Source organism: Mesocricetus auratus, unplaced genomic scaffold (assembly GCF_017639785.1).
Source record: "Mesocricetus auratus isolate SY011 unplaced genomic scaffold, BCM_Maur_2.0 Super-Scaffold_100020, whole genome shotgun sequence".
Taxonomy (NCBI): domain Eukaryota; kingdom Metazoa; phylum Chordata; class Mammalia; order Rodentia; family Cricetidae; genus Mesocricetus; species Mesocricetus auratus.
The window spans coordinates 22,222,258-22,239,437 of NW_024429201.1; the positions used below are offsets into that span (position 1 = coordinate 22,222,258).

At 35.3% G+C, this 17,180-nt stretch overlaps 1 protein-coding gene across 3 annotated transcripts in view; it reads right to left on the reverse strand.

Annotated features, from left to right (window-relative positions):
• Positions 1-777: 777 nt before the first annotated feature.
• Positions 778-17,180, reverse strand: part of Cert1 (ceramide transporter 1) — a 98,467-nt gene continuing 82,064 nt past the window's right edge. For 2 of the 3 annotated variants that reach the window (XM_040728808.1, XM_005065631.4), the window contains 7 exons: positions 10,879-10,974; positions 10,300-10,432; positions 9,165-9,235; positions 7,089-7,217; positions 6,227-6,356; positions 5,361-5,497; positions 778-3,833 (listed from right to left, as the gene is read on the reverse strand). In XM_040728808.1, coding sequence (XP_040584742.1) covers positions 5,370-5,497; positions 6,227-6,356; positions 7,089-7,217; positions 9,165-9,235; positions 10,300-10,432; positions 10,879-10,974 — 687 coding nt within the window. In that variant the 3' untranslated portion in view covers positions 778-3,833; positions 5,361-5,369. The remainder of the gene's footprint in view (positions 3,834-5,360; positions 5,498-6,226; positions 6,357-7,088; positions 7,218-9,164; positions 9,236-10,299; positions 10,433-10,878; positions 10,975-17,180) is intronic. The other variant, XM_040728809.1, reaches the window with a different exon arrangement.

Consider the following 17,180-nt stretch of genomic DNA (forward strand, 5'->3'; position numbering starts at 1 on the left):
TTGATGTCTATAACCATCCGGGAGCCTTCATCCTGTGACTGATGGAAGCAGAGGCAAACACACAACTAAGCACTGAACTGAACCCAAGGAACCCAGTGACAGAGAGAGAGGAGTGATGAGCAAATTGGCAAAGAATGGGCTGGCAAAACCAGCAGAGACAGCTGATCTGAACAGGGGAGTGCTCTTGGACCCCAGACCGACAGTGGGGAGGCCAGCATGGGACTGATCTGGATCCCCCAAATGTGAGTGTCAGTGAGAAGGCCTGGGCAACCTATGGGGCCCTGAGCTGTGGATCAGTGTCTATCCCTGGTATACAAACTGTCTTCATGTGCCTATAGCACAAAGAGAGATGCTATCTCAGCCTGGACTCTTAGGGGAGTGCCTTGACCCTACCAAGAGTAAAATGACAGACTCTAGATATCCCCTATGTGGAAGGATTTGGCAATAGGGTGGGAGGGAGGGGGGAAGGGGAGTGCGGGAGGAGGGGAGGGAGAGGGAACTGGGATTGACATGTAAAACAAGCTATTTAAAATTAAAATAAAAAATGATAAAAAAAATAAATTCATTCAAATTATAATCCATCACACAATATACATAATGCATATGACAAAAGACTGACAGAATACTTACATTTAGTACATGCCTGTTCTGGTTTTCTAATGAGGATACAAACAGGGTTACTGAATTGGAATAATTCAAGAAAACTTTTAAAACTACCCAGAAAGTTGTTTAAGACAGTACCTTGGGGTTAAGGAAAACAAATCAAGCAAGCAAACATATTTGTCCATAATATTTTAATACTTCTCCACTTTTAAATACTGGTTTTAATTTTGTGATTGTAACATGGAAGATCCATCTTTTATTTTTTTTAAAAAATCATCAGAATCATAAAGCTATTATAGTTACACTCTACACACTCCCAAGGTACTTGAAAATGATTATGTTTTGAGTCTGTAGATGAACAATGACAACAATTCAAATACATCATCTGTACAGCCTGGACTAAATACTGGTAAAGTGCTTGATCAGACAAATAACTGATAAGCGTAAAGATAACCAGCACAATTTCACAAGCGAACCAGCTCAGCCCAGCTAAAATTCTCAGTAGCAACTGACACTGATATTGTATAGATGTATAAATTAGTCATGAAAACGAACAGATGAGAAAGCCATGTTTCCTTTTTTTCATTTCCTCCTCACACCTCTCTTAGGTACCCCCTTTCCTCTGCTGCTCCTCCTGTAGAAACACCACATCAAGTTTCTCCACCTCAAAATCAGAGTCCTCAATCCCAAGGGGAACGAACACTCTGCTGTCTCATCCAGTTCACTCACATGCAGGAACAAATCCCCACATTATCAATATTTTTCAGGTGTCTAACATACATAGCACAAAATAATCCATGAGAATTGAGCACAGGGGCTTGTTTGGGGGGGCATGGAATGGGGGTTTAGATAAAGAGAAATACCCATGTATGAAGAAACATCATAAATATTCAGTATGTAGGAATTAGCCAAATGAAAGTAATTCTTGAGGGACTGAATATTATAAAAAAAATGGCCAGTGCTCCTCCTCACTTTGACTTTTTTGAATACTTTACACATTTCTGAACCAGTTCTAAATCTGATTGGGCAGGATTAATGCCAATGAAGTACAAGTGCAATTATTGAAAGGTAAAATGTATCATTTCTTATCTTTTTTTAAATATAAACATTTTCAGTGTAACATTTTATTTACAGACTAAATTGTAAAAGTCTATCACCACATTTAGTGCAAATGCAACTGGTGATAATTAGATTCAGACACTGTTTCAGAAACTTGCATATCTTTGTAAATAAAGCTTTCCAATTTAGTTATGAAAGAGTTACTTGTCTGGTTCATCATAGTTACCAGAGATGCAAACAGAGGAACATTTATAGTGGGTGTAGAGTTTTTTTCCTTTTTTTTTTTAAAGATTCCCACCAGTGCCTACGGCAAATAAACTTTCCCTCCCAACCCTCCCAGTTCTCCCATCCCAACCCCATAGCTGATTGTAAAATAAAATACACATTTGAGGTATAAACTTTTCTTTTTTTAAACATCACAATATAAAATGTTAACTGGTGATGTAAACTGGTATGATAATCTGTCTTTCTTGCCTTCCTAGCATTACCACTATATAGGCACTTTTCCACAGAGTCAAATTATGAATAGCATTTCTGTAATAAGGCATATTCCATGCACATCATTTAGAGAAAGGTAAATTAAAAATATAAAAGATTTATGGGACATGAAACTGCGTGCATGTAATGTAAGCTCTATGTTTTATATGTACTTTTCTCTCTGTACAGAGTAATAAATATCATTCTATCTGATGCAAGTAATTCACTTCCAGGATTGTGCATATTAATTGATCAGACTAATCCCATCATTAAATTATCACACCTTGCATTTATCATTTAGATTCCATTTCCACGTATGGAATATATACAGATCATGTTTTACATGACATGACTTTCTGCTTTACAAAAGGGGTCTGATTTTTGTGTTTCTAAGGAGAGGAACACGCCAGCAAAGCATCTACAAATGCCTCTGATATACATAAATACATCTGCTTGTAAACAAAATGAAGAGTTTGAAGTGGGCAGTCATCTCAACTTCAGTGAGTACCATTCCCTGCCTCAACTCCATGCTTCAAAGTTTTTCACAGAGGACTACAACTAAGTCAGGTATTTTACATGTTAGGTTCTTATAGCAACTAAAGAAAGCATTTCAGTTTGAATAGTGTGGAATCCTACTGTTCTGCTAAAATTTATGATCAAGAGGCAAATGGGAGCATTGCTCAGATTTTCTATGTATACCTTTCGATATATCATTTAAAGTGATTCAAGCTAGAAAAATTAACATATTTGTTACAGAATACTAGAAATATTAAATCAAATGTCAAATTCAAACAGTTTGATTTGGTTTAACAAGTAATACCATATATTCTCTTACAAATCTCAGGAAAAATATGAACTAATTTTATCCTGACCATTGTATTATAAAGTCCTTATACCCACAAGAGATATACAGATGTTTCTGACTGGAGGCAGGCAGACCAATTTAGGAATACCAAATTGTGTTCGTAACAAACTGAAAAAAGTTGGTAGCATATAGTACACAACTAAAATATATAATAAAAATATAAAGATATCTGGGGGAGAAAATAAAGCTTTTCATTCTTTCTCCATCAGAACCAATGTTCTTCATGGGAGTAAGACAATAGAAAAGGCAAAAATCACAGGTTATCGACAGTCCTCAGTTATGAAGAGACACACAACATGAATCCTTATAGAAATCAGCAGCAATAGATTCTATGATTATACAAAGCAAAAAGTCAAAAACCTCTAGACACAGACGCAGACTGTAGGCCTGTAAAAGCCCATTTGAATATTTGGTGCACAGAGAGCACAAGCCTCAGGTGCATTCAACTTCTGTGCTTTTCTTTTGTGCACAAAACTTGATACAACTGAGCACTTTAGGCTGGACCACAGTAAATAAAAAATTCTGAAAAAGTTCCCCAAAATTAAAGCAATTAATTCCTAGTTGTAATTCAAAGTTAATTTTTTTTCTCTCCTAGGAGCAAGCAAATAAAAATATAGCCATATACATGTGATTTTACATGTATTTATAATTACACGCTGAGCAAGGAGATCTATCAGGAGATGGCTAGTGTTAGATATCCAGCTTTACTATTGCAATGTTTCTTCTTGGGCCATAGACAAGGCTGTAGATCCTGCGTTCCAGCTTAGAGAACTCAATTTTTCTTCTTTCTTTCTCCAACATGGAATGTCACACAGCCTTGCTTCAGTCACTTCAGGGGAAAAAAATGACACATAAGACCTATGCAGTGCATTAGAAAAGCATGAAGATGACCAGAATAGACGCCTCCCACCCTCCATGTTCATGTAATAATTTCTCTTTAAAGGATTTTCAGCCTTGTGAATGTGAAATTACTGAGCTTATATATTTGAAAATTTATCCTTTGCAAGCAACAGAAAATACAAAGGGATCTTTTAAAAGTTACAAGGAAAAATTTACAGAGAGCAACCTGCTGTAAGTAAAGAGCACATCTATCAGGTTTCTGGAGTACTAGCCTATGAACTAGCATTGTCTTCCTCTTAGCCTCACATAGAAATTACAATACAATACTATTTTCAAGAACTTGATAATTCTAGTTAAGTTAATGTGTGTGGGGGTGGTGTCTGTCTTATTCAAAAAAATAAACATGCTCCAAGCCCTGGCCCAAGAATCTTGGCTATCATCAACTCTTGACAGAATGTCCCAAACAATGACACCCACACTACTGGAATTAATTAAAACTGTTAGTTTTCCTAAGCTTTCAATGCCAGGACTCACTAAAAATACCTCCCATAATTACTGTGAAAAAGAAGCCATTTAAGGTTAATAAGGATATTTAATGTATGTTAGGGCTTTACTTTGGATTTCGGGGGAGAAATGTTCAAATTGGATTTATGAGAGCCAGGGCCAAATGTAGGACAGTACATCTTCTCAGTGATATTCCTGTATCTATTAATATGTATATATTTTATATACATGTTTATCTACAAACAATGTTACTTTCTACATCAGAGATTTTAAGAGGATTTCACTTACTTCCATTCTATACATGTATAGCCAAGTCAATGAAACACTGCTCTTGAACCTAGCATGTTGGAGGCAAATGCTATGAATGTCTTAGCATGTTTAAAAGCTTAAAAATTATTCTTTTCAGGGGTTGGGGAAATGGCCTAGTTAGTAAGGTACTTATGAGAACCTATGTCTGGATCAGTGACACCCAAGTAAAAAGATGGGTTCAGGATATGTGTTACGTTGCAGGGAGAGGATATGCCTTTGTTTCCACAGGAAACAAAAAGGCTCTCAATTCCTTCAAAGTTAAATCAGATTTGACTTGGAGAGACCTCCTCAGGATCCTGGCTACAGACATGAGGGAAAAAGCCAGGGAAGACTGTAGGACAGGTGACATATATGCTGATCCCTCAAGATAGGAACAGTTCTGAGACCGGATGAGACATGATAAATCTTGTTGGCTACAGATTGGTTATATAGTTCAAATGGACTTATAAAATTGATAGATGCCTTTTACCTGCTCAAACAGAGAAGAAAAAAACCCAGCATTTTTAGCTGACTTGCACACACCACACATTCCGTACTTGGGTTAATAGAGATACATATGTTAGCTTTAAAACTTTGTGTGCTTTCAGAAAGAAGAAAGGACATAAAACATTTTCAACACCTCCTTCCAATAACTAACTGTATTTACTCTCTGTAGAGTAAATTTACAACCTTCTAGTCAACAAGGGTAACAGATCCTACGTACCTGAATATATTAAAACAAAATTGGTTTTCCTGCAGTTTTTTCTTGGACGTAAGAAGTAAAACGTTTTAGAAATTTGGGATATTCTCGTTTTGCCACTGCTCTTAACACAGAGGCTGGTGCCCATCCTCCTGGGTTCACTGTAAATAAAGGGACGTTAAAACTATTAGACATAGTTCTCCATCTCCATGTGAAGTACCTATGTATTTGCTTTTCAAAAATTTCCCATGTTGAAACAGCTAACATTTCTTGATCTGAAACTATTCACCACCCAATGCAAACCCATCAGGTGGTAAGAAAGGATGTAGCATATTACTGCTGAACTAAGCAGTAGCAAGTGCTTCTTTAAACATTTGAGTAGTAAAGGCTTTGAGTAATGATAGACATTTGATTAGAAAGGCTTCATCAGGATGAACAGGTGCAGTAAGGAACAACCACAAGTGGAAGATAGGCCTGTCCAACAGTGAGTCAAAAAGAAGTAATGACACTGGCAGCTATTAAAGACTGGGAGAGAAGATTCAGAAAAGGAAAGGTCTAATTAAATAATTTTCCCACTCTTGTTTCTATTTCTAATCATAAATACATTTTACCTGACAACTATATAATAAGTTGGTTCTTAAAACTAAGGATATATGAAACAGTAACTATAGACAAAAGTTTTATAATTTATGCACCCAGTCATAACTTAAAAATTTTCCATATACTAGTTCTAAGGTAGAAATTCAAGCATGTGGACTTTCAATATCTTCCACACAATTCTATATTTAACATCTTCAGCTTAAAGTCTAGGCAACTGAATATTTTTATGTAGAAGATGGGGCAAGAACCTGCATATTATCAATTAGAATAAACAAACAAGAAATACATACCATTAGCTACATATGTAATCTTGCACAGAATGTTGTCTCTGCTTATCTCCTGGTTTCCTTCTGGTGGGCTTACTAAGGTTTGACAAATCATAGCAACATTGATTTTGGCACGGACACATCGATTGTTCAGCTGTCAAAACAGACACACAAACCAACATCAGTTTGTAGAATAGTCCTTATTTTATAATCTCTGTTGCCCTATTATTTCATTAGTTTAAACTGTTATGAAGTCTCCAGTAAAACTTCCTTAAAATAACTGATACATACTTTTATGTGCACAGATGTTTTACCTGAGCACATTGTGTATACAGTTGCCCAGAGGCCAGAAGAGGATGTCAGGTCCCCTGATAAAAGGTACAGATGGTTGTGAGCCACCATGTCAATGCTTTGAGTTAAACTTGGGTTCTTTGGAAGGGCATCCAGTGTTCTTAACTGCTAAGTCATCTTTCCAGCCCCCATTTAAAATCTTATAATTACCAATTAACATATGTCAAACTGATAGATACCAGGCTTTTCCCCCTTCCAAGGCACTAAATGGTACTAAATCAAGTAGGAATAACAGATTTGCAATATTTAGTAATGGCTTAAGAGATAACTTTAGGAAGTAAGCTACTTAGATTACCCAAGAAGTTATCTTACCAAACACAGAAGTAAAGCTAAATAGCTCTAGTGGGGGTGCTGATAGCCTTGAGTTTTGTCTTCAGAAAACATAGGGGCTGTTCCAAGCAATCTAGCAAAAAAAATCTAAATCACATCAAATCAAGTATCTATGTGTGGGTGGGAGGAAGTATGTTGAAATGTGGTTGTATTATATATTTAGCTTTATTTTGTAGAATTATATTCATTTCTATACTGTACTCACAGGAGCGCTGTCATGATCCACAGAAAAATTACAAACTATCCAAGTCTCAGGGTCGTTCTCAGTCAAGGCTGGGATCTTTCGAATAGCAGAAAGATACAGCACATCTCTTTGAGAAGCAGGCCATACTCTCTGTGAAAGAATGAAAAGTATTTTGACAATCTGAATTACTTTTATTCAGGTGTCATACAGAGAAAAGAAACACATGAGGAACCACTTAAGTATCATGAAGTTGGAATTTATCAGACTTTAAGTGGGAAGTCAGAGTCTTGGCAAGGATGCAGTATGAATAGTCATCAGCTTTCGAGAATATTCAAAGGGGTAATACTCTTTTCCTGTTTAAAGTACTGTAAATTCACTATTTTAACTATTGTTATTACACGAATAGAATTAGTTACAGCAACAATATATGTATGCAATATTATTGAAATCATGACCTCAGATGGAAACTTTGTACCCATGAAGCAGCAATGGGACATCCTACTCCCCACCGTCTGTCAATGTTCTTAGAGAATCAAAGAATTAAAAACATCTTCTCTATAACATTTTTGAACTGATTTTAAACCATTTATCAAATATTTCTATTTTAAGGTATAAGAAAAACTAGTTGCTATTTTAAGGTATAAGAAAACTAAAGTATAAGAAAAAATGACATGCAGCTTATTTACAGGAACTATCTATTTTAAATGATAGAAAAACAAACTCCTATCCTGTTCAAATTACCTTTATGCTGAATATTTGGTATATGCAATTGAACTCTGTTCTTATTTTTAATAATTTCTTTTTTAAAAAAGATTTATTTATTTATTATGTATACAGCATTCTGCCTGCATGTATGCCTTATGTCAGACGAGGACACCAGATCTCATTACAGATGGTTGTGAGCCACCATGTGGTTTCTGGGACTTGAACTCAGGACCTCTGGAAGAGCAGCCAGTGCTCTTAACCTCTGAACCATCTCTCCAGCCTCCCTTTTTAAGATTTATTTTGGGGCTGGAGAAATAGCTTAGTGGTTTAAAGCACTGGCTTAATTTCCAGCACCCACAGGGCAGCTCACAGCTGTCTATAATTCTTGTTTCAGGAGATCTGACATCTCACACAGACATACATGAGGCATAAATCAATGTAAATAAAATACAAAAATTATAAAAATGATTTATTTATGTTTATATGAATGCTCTATCTGCATGTATGCCTTTACATGAGAAGAGGACATTAGATCCCACTATAGATGGTTATGAGCCACCATGTGGTTGCTGGGAATTGATTAATAGAACAGGTGGTCGATCCATTTACACCCAAAGGAAAACAGCATAACAAACAAACACAAAAAAGGCAAGAGAAATACTATAGTAACTCAGTAACTTTACATATATTGAAAAGCAGTGGGAGAACTAATACAAAAGGAATCAATTTAAATACTGTTTCAGTGTGCTTTAATAGTATGGCTAATCTCTCAACTTTTCCTTGTCTCCAGATAATTTAGGTAGATAATTTTCATATCTTTATATAGTTAATGCCATATTCCCTCACCTTTATTACTGTCATAGGGAACTGTCACTTGTGTGTATTTGATAACTATCAATTATAGGGTGAAACAGTAAAGATAATTTAAATGAAGTTCAGGAGGTCCTTTCTAGACTTCTGATCTACCTAGAGAGAAACTAGCTACAGTTCTTCATCCAGGGCTGCTTCTAGACTATTCCTTAGATTCATACCCCCATATATTTCTGTTCTAAATGAACTGAGAGAATTTTCAAATATATGGCATTCCTGAGGTTGTAATAAAGTCTTTGGGTTTTAGCTGGATTTACTGGCACACACGTTTTATCTCAGCACTGAGGTAGGCAGATCTCTTTCAAGGCCAGTCTGGTCTACATAGCTGGATAGCCAAGACTACATGGAAAGACCCTATCTCAAACAAACAAACAAACAAACAAACAAACAAACAAACAAACAAACGTCTTTGGGTCTTTTGTTGGGATTTAAATGTAAATTCCTGCCAAATTTTACTGCAGCAAATCTGTATGTTTGAGTCTGAATTATTGGTATCTTTGGTGACTAATGATAGATCATTACCTTGTGCGTTTGATAAATGATGATTGCATTATCAGCTAATGTTTCCACCACATGGAAGTTTTCTATAGTAGCTGAAATGAAAAGAATCATATTAGCAGCTGAAAAAAAGGAAGATTTCATTTTCTAGAATGTGGTCAATTCACTTAAGACAAGTCAATTATAAACAACATCATGCTAAAACAAATAGATGTTGCATTCCCTAGGCTAAATCTAAATGGAAGAGAGCTACTACTTGATACTAGGGCTACAGAAGGCAGCTGTGGGGTATGATTACTAGGAGGCTGTCTTTAGTACAGTATCTTCCATAGCAAGACAAGCAATCCTAGCCACTACTCTATTACCCCAGCTGAGATATCCCTAATGTTGCCACTCCTCTTTCATTTAACCAAGTTACTGTGTTCTAGTTGGGCATAGGTGATTATATTTGTGAGGAACAAATGCTAAAATGCCAGTGATAATACCTTATGATATTCAGAAATAATTGCATTTATAAATTGTCAGTCTGAGAACACATACATGAAAATAATTCTAACCTGAACACAGTATGACTCATTTGACAATTTGTCACAGAAACAAGACAGTTCAGGAAAAAGTACACGGATAAAAAAATCTCCCATAGCAATCCTGACTTTTCTGTTAACTTGCTCTGTCACCTCTAAAAAATTATTTGATGCAAATGAATTTTACTTCATTTATATGGAAAATACCTATCCCGAGATACTATTAGAATATTGTGATATAATATCTTAAGCGTTTTAAACAGCGAAAAAAATCTACTGAAAACTATTATCAGGCATGATTGTACATACCTGTAATCATATAACTTGGAAGGCTAAAAAAAGGGGCTAATAATCCAAGGCTACCCTGGCTATACAGTGAGACTCCATCTTAAAAGTAAGTTATGGGTCTGTGGAGGTAGCTCAGTGGTAGAATAGTTGCATATGTGAGGACTTGAGTTTGATCCCACTACCACCACTTGCAAATGAAATTAAGGTATAATTAATCCTGTATATTATTCTTTTGATATCTACAATGAGTTGGTAAACTATCAGATACAGACAATCAGGTTTGACTTGACATTAAGTTGAAAATGAAAACAATTATTTGGTATAATGTATTAATGATGATAGCTTACTTTCCCAGTCATTGCGAACATCAACACTCCAAAAGTAATTGCAGACCTCGTGTCCTGTAACACCTTTAACTGCATGGGTAGCTTTCAAAGGATCCAGAACAATTCCATTTTCTTCGACTTCTCTTCTGTATACCTAAGGGAAACATACTAAAAAAATAAAACTCAAACCCTTGGCTCTTCGGCATTCTAGACCAGATAGCCTGCTGCTCTCATGCAATGCATCCTGCACTGTCCCTTTAATAAAAAAAAAAAAACTTCTCATTGTTTTGCCAAGATAAAAAAAAAGTTATAGACTCTTGAAGCACCTCCCTTTCTGGGAGGGAGGGAAGGGGGTGAGAGAGAGATCTAACTAGGGAGTCATGAGCTGATTGAGGTTTGTTTTACATACAAACTTTCAAATTTTACTCTCTGTTGTCTATACAAAACAGAATATTATGCTTATATATTTATATTATGATTGCAAACCAATTAATAGAACTGAAGTCATGGTACTTTTTTGATATAATAGTTTTAACATTTACTACCTACTTATATCAGCACCCTTCAGTTAGCAACCCGAATAATTTGTGTGGGAATTACCTTCATTTCTCCTTCTTCTACAACCAGTTGCCAATTCGCATCACCACCTACATCCTGTAATGAATAAGTCATGTGGTTCTGTACCATCTCTTCAACCTTGAAAAGAAAAACAAAGCCATGAGAACTCGCATGTAATAGATAAATCACTATCTTTAAAACAGAATGGTATTGCTTACTTCAGTTCAGAAACAGCATGCTTACAAAGCTGACGTTAGTAAGTTGTACATGGAAACGATGAGTTTAGTCACATTCCACATATCCAGGTTAATGGAGTAGGTAGGGAAAGAGAAAGGCAGGAAGAGTTTGCTTCACTCAAGTAACATGAACTTGGGCTACGCATCCTTTACTAAAAATACAGAGATGATGTACTGAAGCACAAATCATGGAACACTGAGGACAAAACACACACACACACACGCACACACGCACACACGCACACACACACACACCACCACCACCACCAACATCATCATCATCTAGTCCCAGTGTCCCTATATTTAAGACTCTACAGAGATTTTTAGAAAACTTGTTATGTGTCAAAGTGAGAAAATTTTATTATATACTATACCAGTTAATCTCTCTTGAACATAAACCAACATACCTTTTCTTTTATTCTAATTTCTTTGTTCTGAATTCTTTTACAAACAGTATTAATGATATTCATTTATACTAGCTCTTAAGTATAACTGCTTTTAAATTTATTATTTCACAATGTCTACCTTCCATCATTTTTCCTGAGGACAGAATCCAGGGTCTTGAACATCTATATTTGTCTATTCCTACTAAATTTTATTCCTGGTATATAACTGAGGTAAGCAAAGAAAACAGAATAAACAGTTCATATTCTCAGAATGTTAATTCACTTACTGGACAATTTCATGAAAATGTACAAAGTCACATAGTTTGAGATGTTTTGAACAAAGTGGAGTATTAGACAATAATGCCAAAACAATAATCTTAGTAATAAGTACATAAAGGAAAGCAGAAAGAGTCAGAAAGGTATTTCCTATACTCATATTAAAAATTGTCTCTTGAGTACAACTATTTATTTCCCATAAAGTCTATTGTGCTAGTTTGAACATTTAGAAATAAAGTTGAGACAAACTCTTGAAATCCCATTAATAGTTAATAATTTTTTATACTAAAGGATGTATCAATTTGTTACAGAGGTATATACTGTTATATCAAGCTTTCTGGATCTTAGACTACATTTTTAGTTACTGAAAATGGGTAAAATTTTAAACATTTCCTGATTTGTCAATCATCCCAAACGTTTGTGATAAAATTGTTAACATGGACTCCAAAATCTATTTTCATACCAAATATTAAAAGCATTTTAGTGCTTTAGTCATAATTCTTAGGACAATGCAAGTGACCACGGATTTTAGAGTTGAGAAACTTATTAATTTACCTAATAACATATTCTGTAATTTTGTCCTTTTAGTTGTGACCTTTAGTGTTTAATAATTGAACCATCTCTCCAGCTCTATATTCTGAAATTGTAAAAAGCTTTAATTAGAAAAAACAAAAAACTCTAGGCACTTCTTAACTCTGAAATCTGCTTTGAGTGAGCTGGTGTGACTAATGCAGAATTCCATGTTACAAATGTATAAAAGGCATGTAATTCACACAAGACCAGGGAACTGTCACTTAGTATGGAAAAGAAAGCTAACCTAGTAGTGTTGCCTTGATTCACCTGCCTGTCATACTGTGACTAGAGGAACCTTTAACCTTTTTGAGATTCCTTATTCTTAGAAATGTTTAGATTTGAAAAATATGACTTGGGACAAGTAATTGAGAGTTTTTAGAGACTAAGAAAAAACCCTACTTCCTAAGGAGGAATGAAGCATGTTTATTGTAAAGACTTCAGTTTAAAATATGTTCAGTGTCATTTATAGCTCTTTTGTCATAATATATGTAAATAGTTGTGCTTTCCTATAGATTACTTCTGAAGTAGGTATTTGAAATGTTTGTAAATATTTTTGATTTGCATTACCTTTACAAAGAAAACCATATTTAACAAACATAATCTGACAGGAGAGAACACCATTTTAACAATGCATACAAATCAAGTTGAATAGTATCTCTTTAGACATATCTTAAAAATGATATCCCTATTAACACAATTTTCAAAATCAAAATTGCCCTTAAATCAAAGTTACTTGTTGTCTAGAGACAGCTTAAAGTCTTGTCTTATTTTGTCAGGTAGTGGTAGCACACACCTTTAATCCCAGTGCTCGGGAGGCAGAGGCAGGCAGATCTCTGAGTTTGAAGTTAACCTGGTCTACAAAGGGAGTTCCAGTACAGCCAAGGGCTACAGAGAAACACTGTCTCAAAAAAGCAAAAAAAAAAAAAAAAAAAAAAAAAAGTTTTGCTTTAATTTGGCTAAAGTGGGCTTGAAAATCCAACAAAGAAGATATATGTAGTACTGTGCTCCCAGGATCTCAAGCTGGAGTACTACAGTTTTACAGCTATTATCACAGAATCTTCCATTCACTTTGTCTTCCTTGAGGTAATAACATTAGAGTTAAGAAATGTGTTACAGGTAAACTTTCATTAAAATACATAAAGTAGCCATTATTACTACAGAAGCAGAGACGTGTGTGCCTGTGGCCACTAACACTTCATATCTAACTTAATAATCTACCAGTTTACCAAGTACATATATTTACTATCAAAAAGATGCGGTGATCTAGGGACAATTACATTTAATGGCAAGCCAAAGCTATTTTATTGGGATCAAACTTTAACATTCAAGGAAATATTGTTACTAGTTGTAAATGCTACCTCCCCCAAACTGATTGTTAATTTACGGGATTTAAACTTTTATATATGTATCTGTGGAAGTCAGAGGACAACTTGTGGGAGTTCATTTCTCCTTCCACTATGTGGGTGGCAACTCTGGTTGGCAGGTTCATTGGCTGACCCATCTCACTGGCTCCCAAATGTTAATTAGGTAAGTATAACTTCAGAATTCACCCTTGATTCTTTTTACCTAGACTGGGAAATGATTTTACCCACATAGTATCCTACCAATGAACTGTGAACAAGTAGATACAAAATATAGGTAAAACACGAAGGGGGGATTACTCCCATTCCAATTTTTTTTCTTCCTACCTCACTTCCAAATCATTCAATATAATGTCGCATTAGAAATCTACTAAATTTGGGGGTTTTCTGAAACTGTTAAGAGAGTATGTCAAAGAGAAAAATTGTCTTTTGATGGTGCAAACAAAAATCCAGAAGGTCTCAAACATGGTTCTGATCTTTTTCTTACTCATATCAGAGGAAAACAACTATGCTTACTATTATACAGTCACAAAGTCATAGAGGGGTTTGTTGAATAGGATATTAATAAATTAACAGAGCACTGCTATTCAAAAGAAAACAGCCAATGACCTGAATAGCTGATTCACTGAAGAAATACAAATAGCTAGAGTAAAAAAAATAGTATGTGTAGCCTGTAAGACTGGCAAAAATGAGCTGAAGTACTTAGTGTCAGTATAGAAGTATTTAGTGTAAGTATAGAAACAAGCAAACAAACATTAAAAAGAAAAAAAAAACCCACAACCAAACTAGCCTGGAAGTATAAACTGGCCCAACTTTCCTGGTTAAAAAATTTTCAATAAGAATAAATATAACTTAGACATTTTCATGGTCTGTGTCCCAACAATTTCACTTCTAGAAATACACGTGAAGCAAACATATGCATAAGTATGCAAAGATTTATATAAATAAACTAATCCAGGGATGCTTACTGTAATATCTATAATGGAAAAAAACCCTAAAATTGTTCAGTATTGGGTTGAGTAGGTAAACTCAATATACACTTATTGTGAGTGTGTGTAGACCTATATTTATTAGTGGGGAGTGAACTTATTGAATATACCTTTTAAAAGGTTATGGAATAGTTTATTAGAATTATCTACTTTGGGAGCAAAAAGACAAATAATATTGATAATTATTTATCAACACATGACTGTTCTGTGTGTGCACGTGTATGGTGCGTGCGTGTACATGTTTGGTGCTCAGAGGTTGACACAGCTGTTTTCCTTTACAGCTCTACGTGTCATATTTTGAGAAGGATATTTCATTGAACCTAGTACTCAGATTTGGCTAAACCATGGCCTTGCATCAAGCTCTAGGGACCCTCCTGCCTAAGCTATTCTACACTGGTAAAGCCACTATGGACACCCAAAGTTGTAAATGGATGCTGGGACTCCAAAGTTAGGTCCTTTAGCTTGTAAGGCAGCACTTTTACTGACAGCCAACTCCCAAGACCCCTGCTTTTATTTTCTATTTTGTGGTGCTGGAGATTGAACCCAGAGTATGTATAAACACTGATAGATCCTAGCCAAGGTTTTTGCTTATTTTGTTTTCTTTTTTCCTTAAATGTAGTCTTGCTAAGTTATCTAGTTTGGACTCATGAGGTTATTCTGCCTTGGTCTTTAAAGAAGTTGCTATCAGAGGCATATTCCACCATACACAGCTTTTATTTCACATAAATATGTTAGTAAGAACATTAATAATGTGGCTGGAGAGATGGCTCATCTAACTTGGTGCTAAGTTAGATGAGCTGAGTTTAATTCCTTGGAGTCATATGGTAGAAGGAGAGGATTTTCCTCAAGTTGTGCTCTGATCTCCACAAGAATTTAAGAGAGTATCAATAATGACCTATTATCTACATTAAATTCTTAATTTTTAAATAAAATTCATTATTATTTGTGTGTGTGTGTGTGTGTGTGTGTGTGTTACATGCCATGTGCTGGTACATGTAGAGCAGACGAACACTTCTGAGAGCTGGTTATCTCCTCCCATTGTGGGTTTAGGGGATCATACTCAGGTTCTCTGGCTTGTATAACAAGCTTCCTTACAGCTAGAGCTATTGTGCTTGCCCGATAGGGACATTTTAAAAATGAAAGAATAAATATGAAATGATCATAGAATTATGCCTCAATATAGTATTTTAAGAATTCCATAGAATTCCTCAGTGTATTTGAAAATGCATTCTATAAAGTAATATAACAAAATATGTTTCAAATGTTAGTAATTAACCCAAGAACTTATCCTAAATAAACTTAAGTCTATTAATATGAAAAAATGGTAAAATGTACCAAATTTAATTTAGTCCCACTAGAATCCAAAACAGGACCCAATTAATCATATAGCACCATATATTAGCAAAAGAATCTACCAGCAAAATTAATTTCTTTTAATTTATGTACACAAGCTACAAAAATGTTATTCATACAAGTAAGCTAAAATTTGGCAAAGTCTTACAAAAATTTAAAGGCTTTCTGCTATTGCCTGGCTCTATAGCTAAGGCTCAGGTCTGAGTTCTGAAGCCAAAATTCTCAGGCATCCTTTATCACAGGCTTACATTTTTCCTTGCCCTTAGCCCATCTGCTTTGATTCACATATTCCAACATTTCAATAATGATGGATTTCAGTTAGTCTGCAAATTTATTACTTTTATGTGTGAGTATACATGTGTGCAAATGCTGTGGTAGCCAAAGAACAAACCTTACATATTGTGCCTCAGATCCTAGACACCTTTTTTTGTAAAATAGGGTCTCTCAGCATCTTGGAACTTACCACAGAGGCTAGATTGGCTGTCAGTGGGCCCTATGGGTCTGACAGCATTGGGACCCCACCACACCTTCCTTTTTATGTGGAGTATGAAGAGTTGTGGACAAAGAAAGTGGACAAAGGCCCTCATGTTTTGCAGGAAGCTCTTCAGCTATCTCACCACCTCTAAAATTACTGCTTTAATGAAAGATAGGGCTTAGCAAAATAAGCCAAAGGCCGCTGGTATTAGTCTACTTTCGTTACTCTGTGAATGTGAATATATATATACATTTTAAAAGGCACGCAATAATAGATAAGTAATAAATAAAAGGATATTTAGTTATGTGTGATTTCTGATCAAGAACTACTAAATATTTTCTCAAAGATATTCAAGGCAAAAAGCTGTAAAAACTATGCATTTCTAAGTCTCTTTTCTCTATTGTAGTAAAAAATAAATGCAGACTTAACTTGTATATGTAACATAACTGAGATCTGTTTCATTGGAGTCACCGAGGAAAAGACATACAGTAAGTCTGATTAGCTCAAATCAGTCATGTTACAAGAATGCCAGAAAAAGGCTGGACTCTAGCTAAATCACAGACACTATCTATGTACAGAGAAGCTCCACAGCTAACCCGAATGACACAGGCAGGATTTACACTCAGTCACTGTGACTGATAGCCCAGGTTCATAACATCCTATAACCCAAAAAATTCAACCACCCACAAAAATAC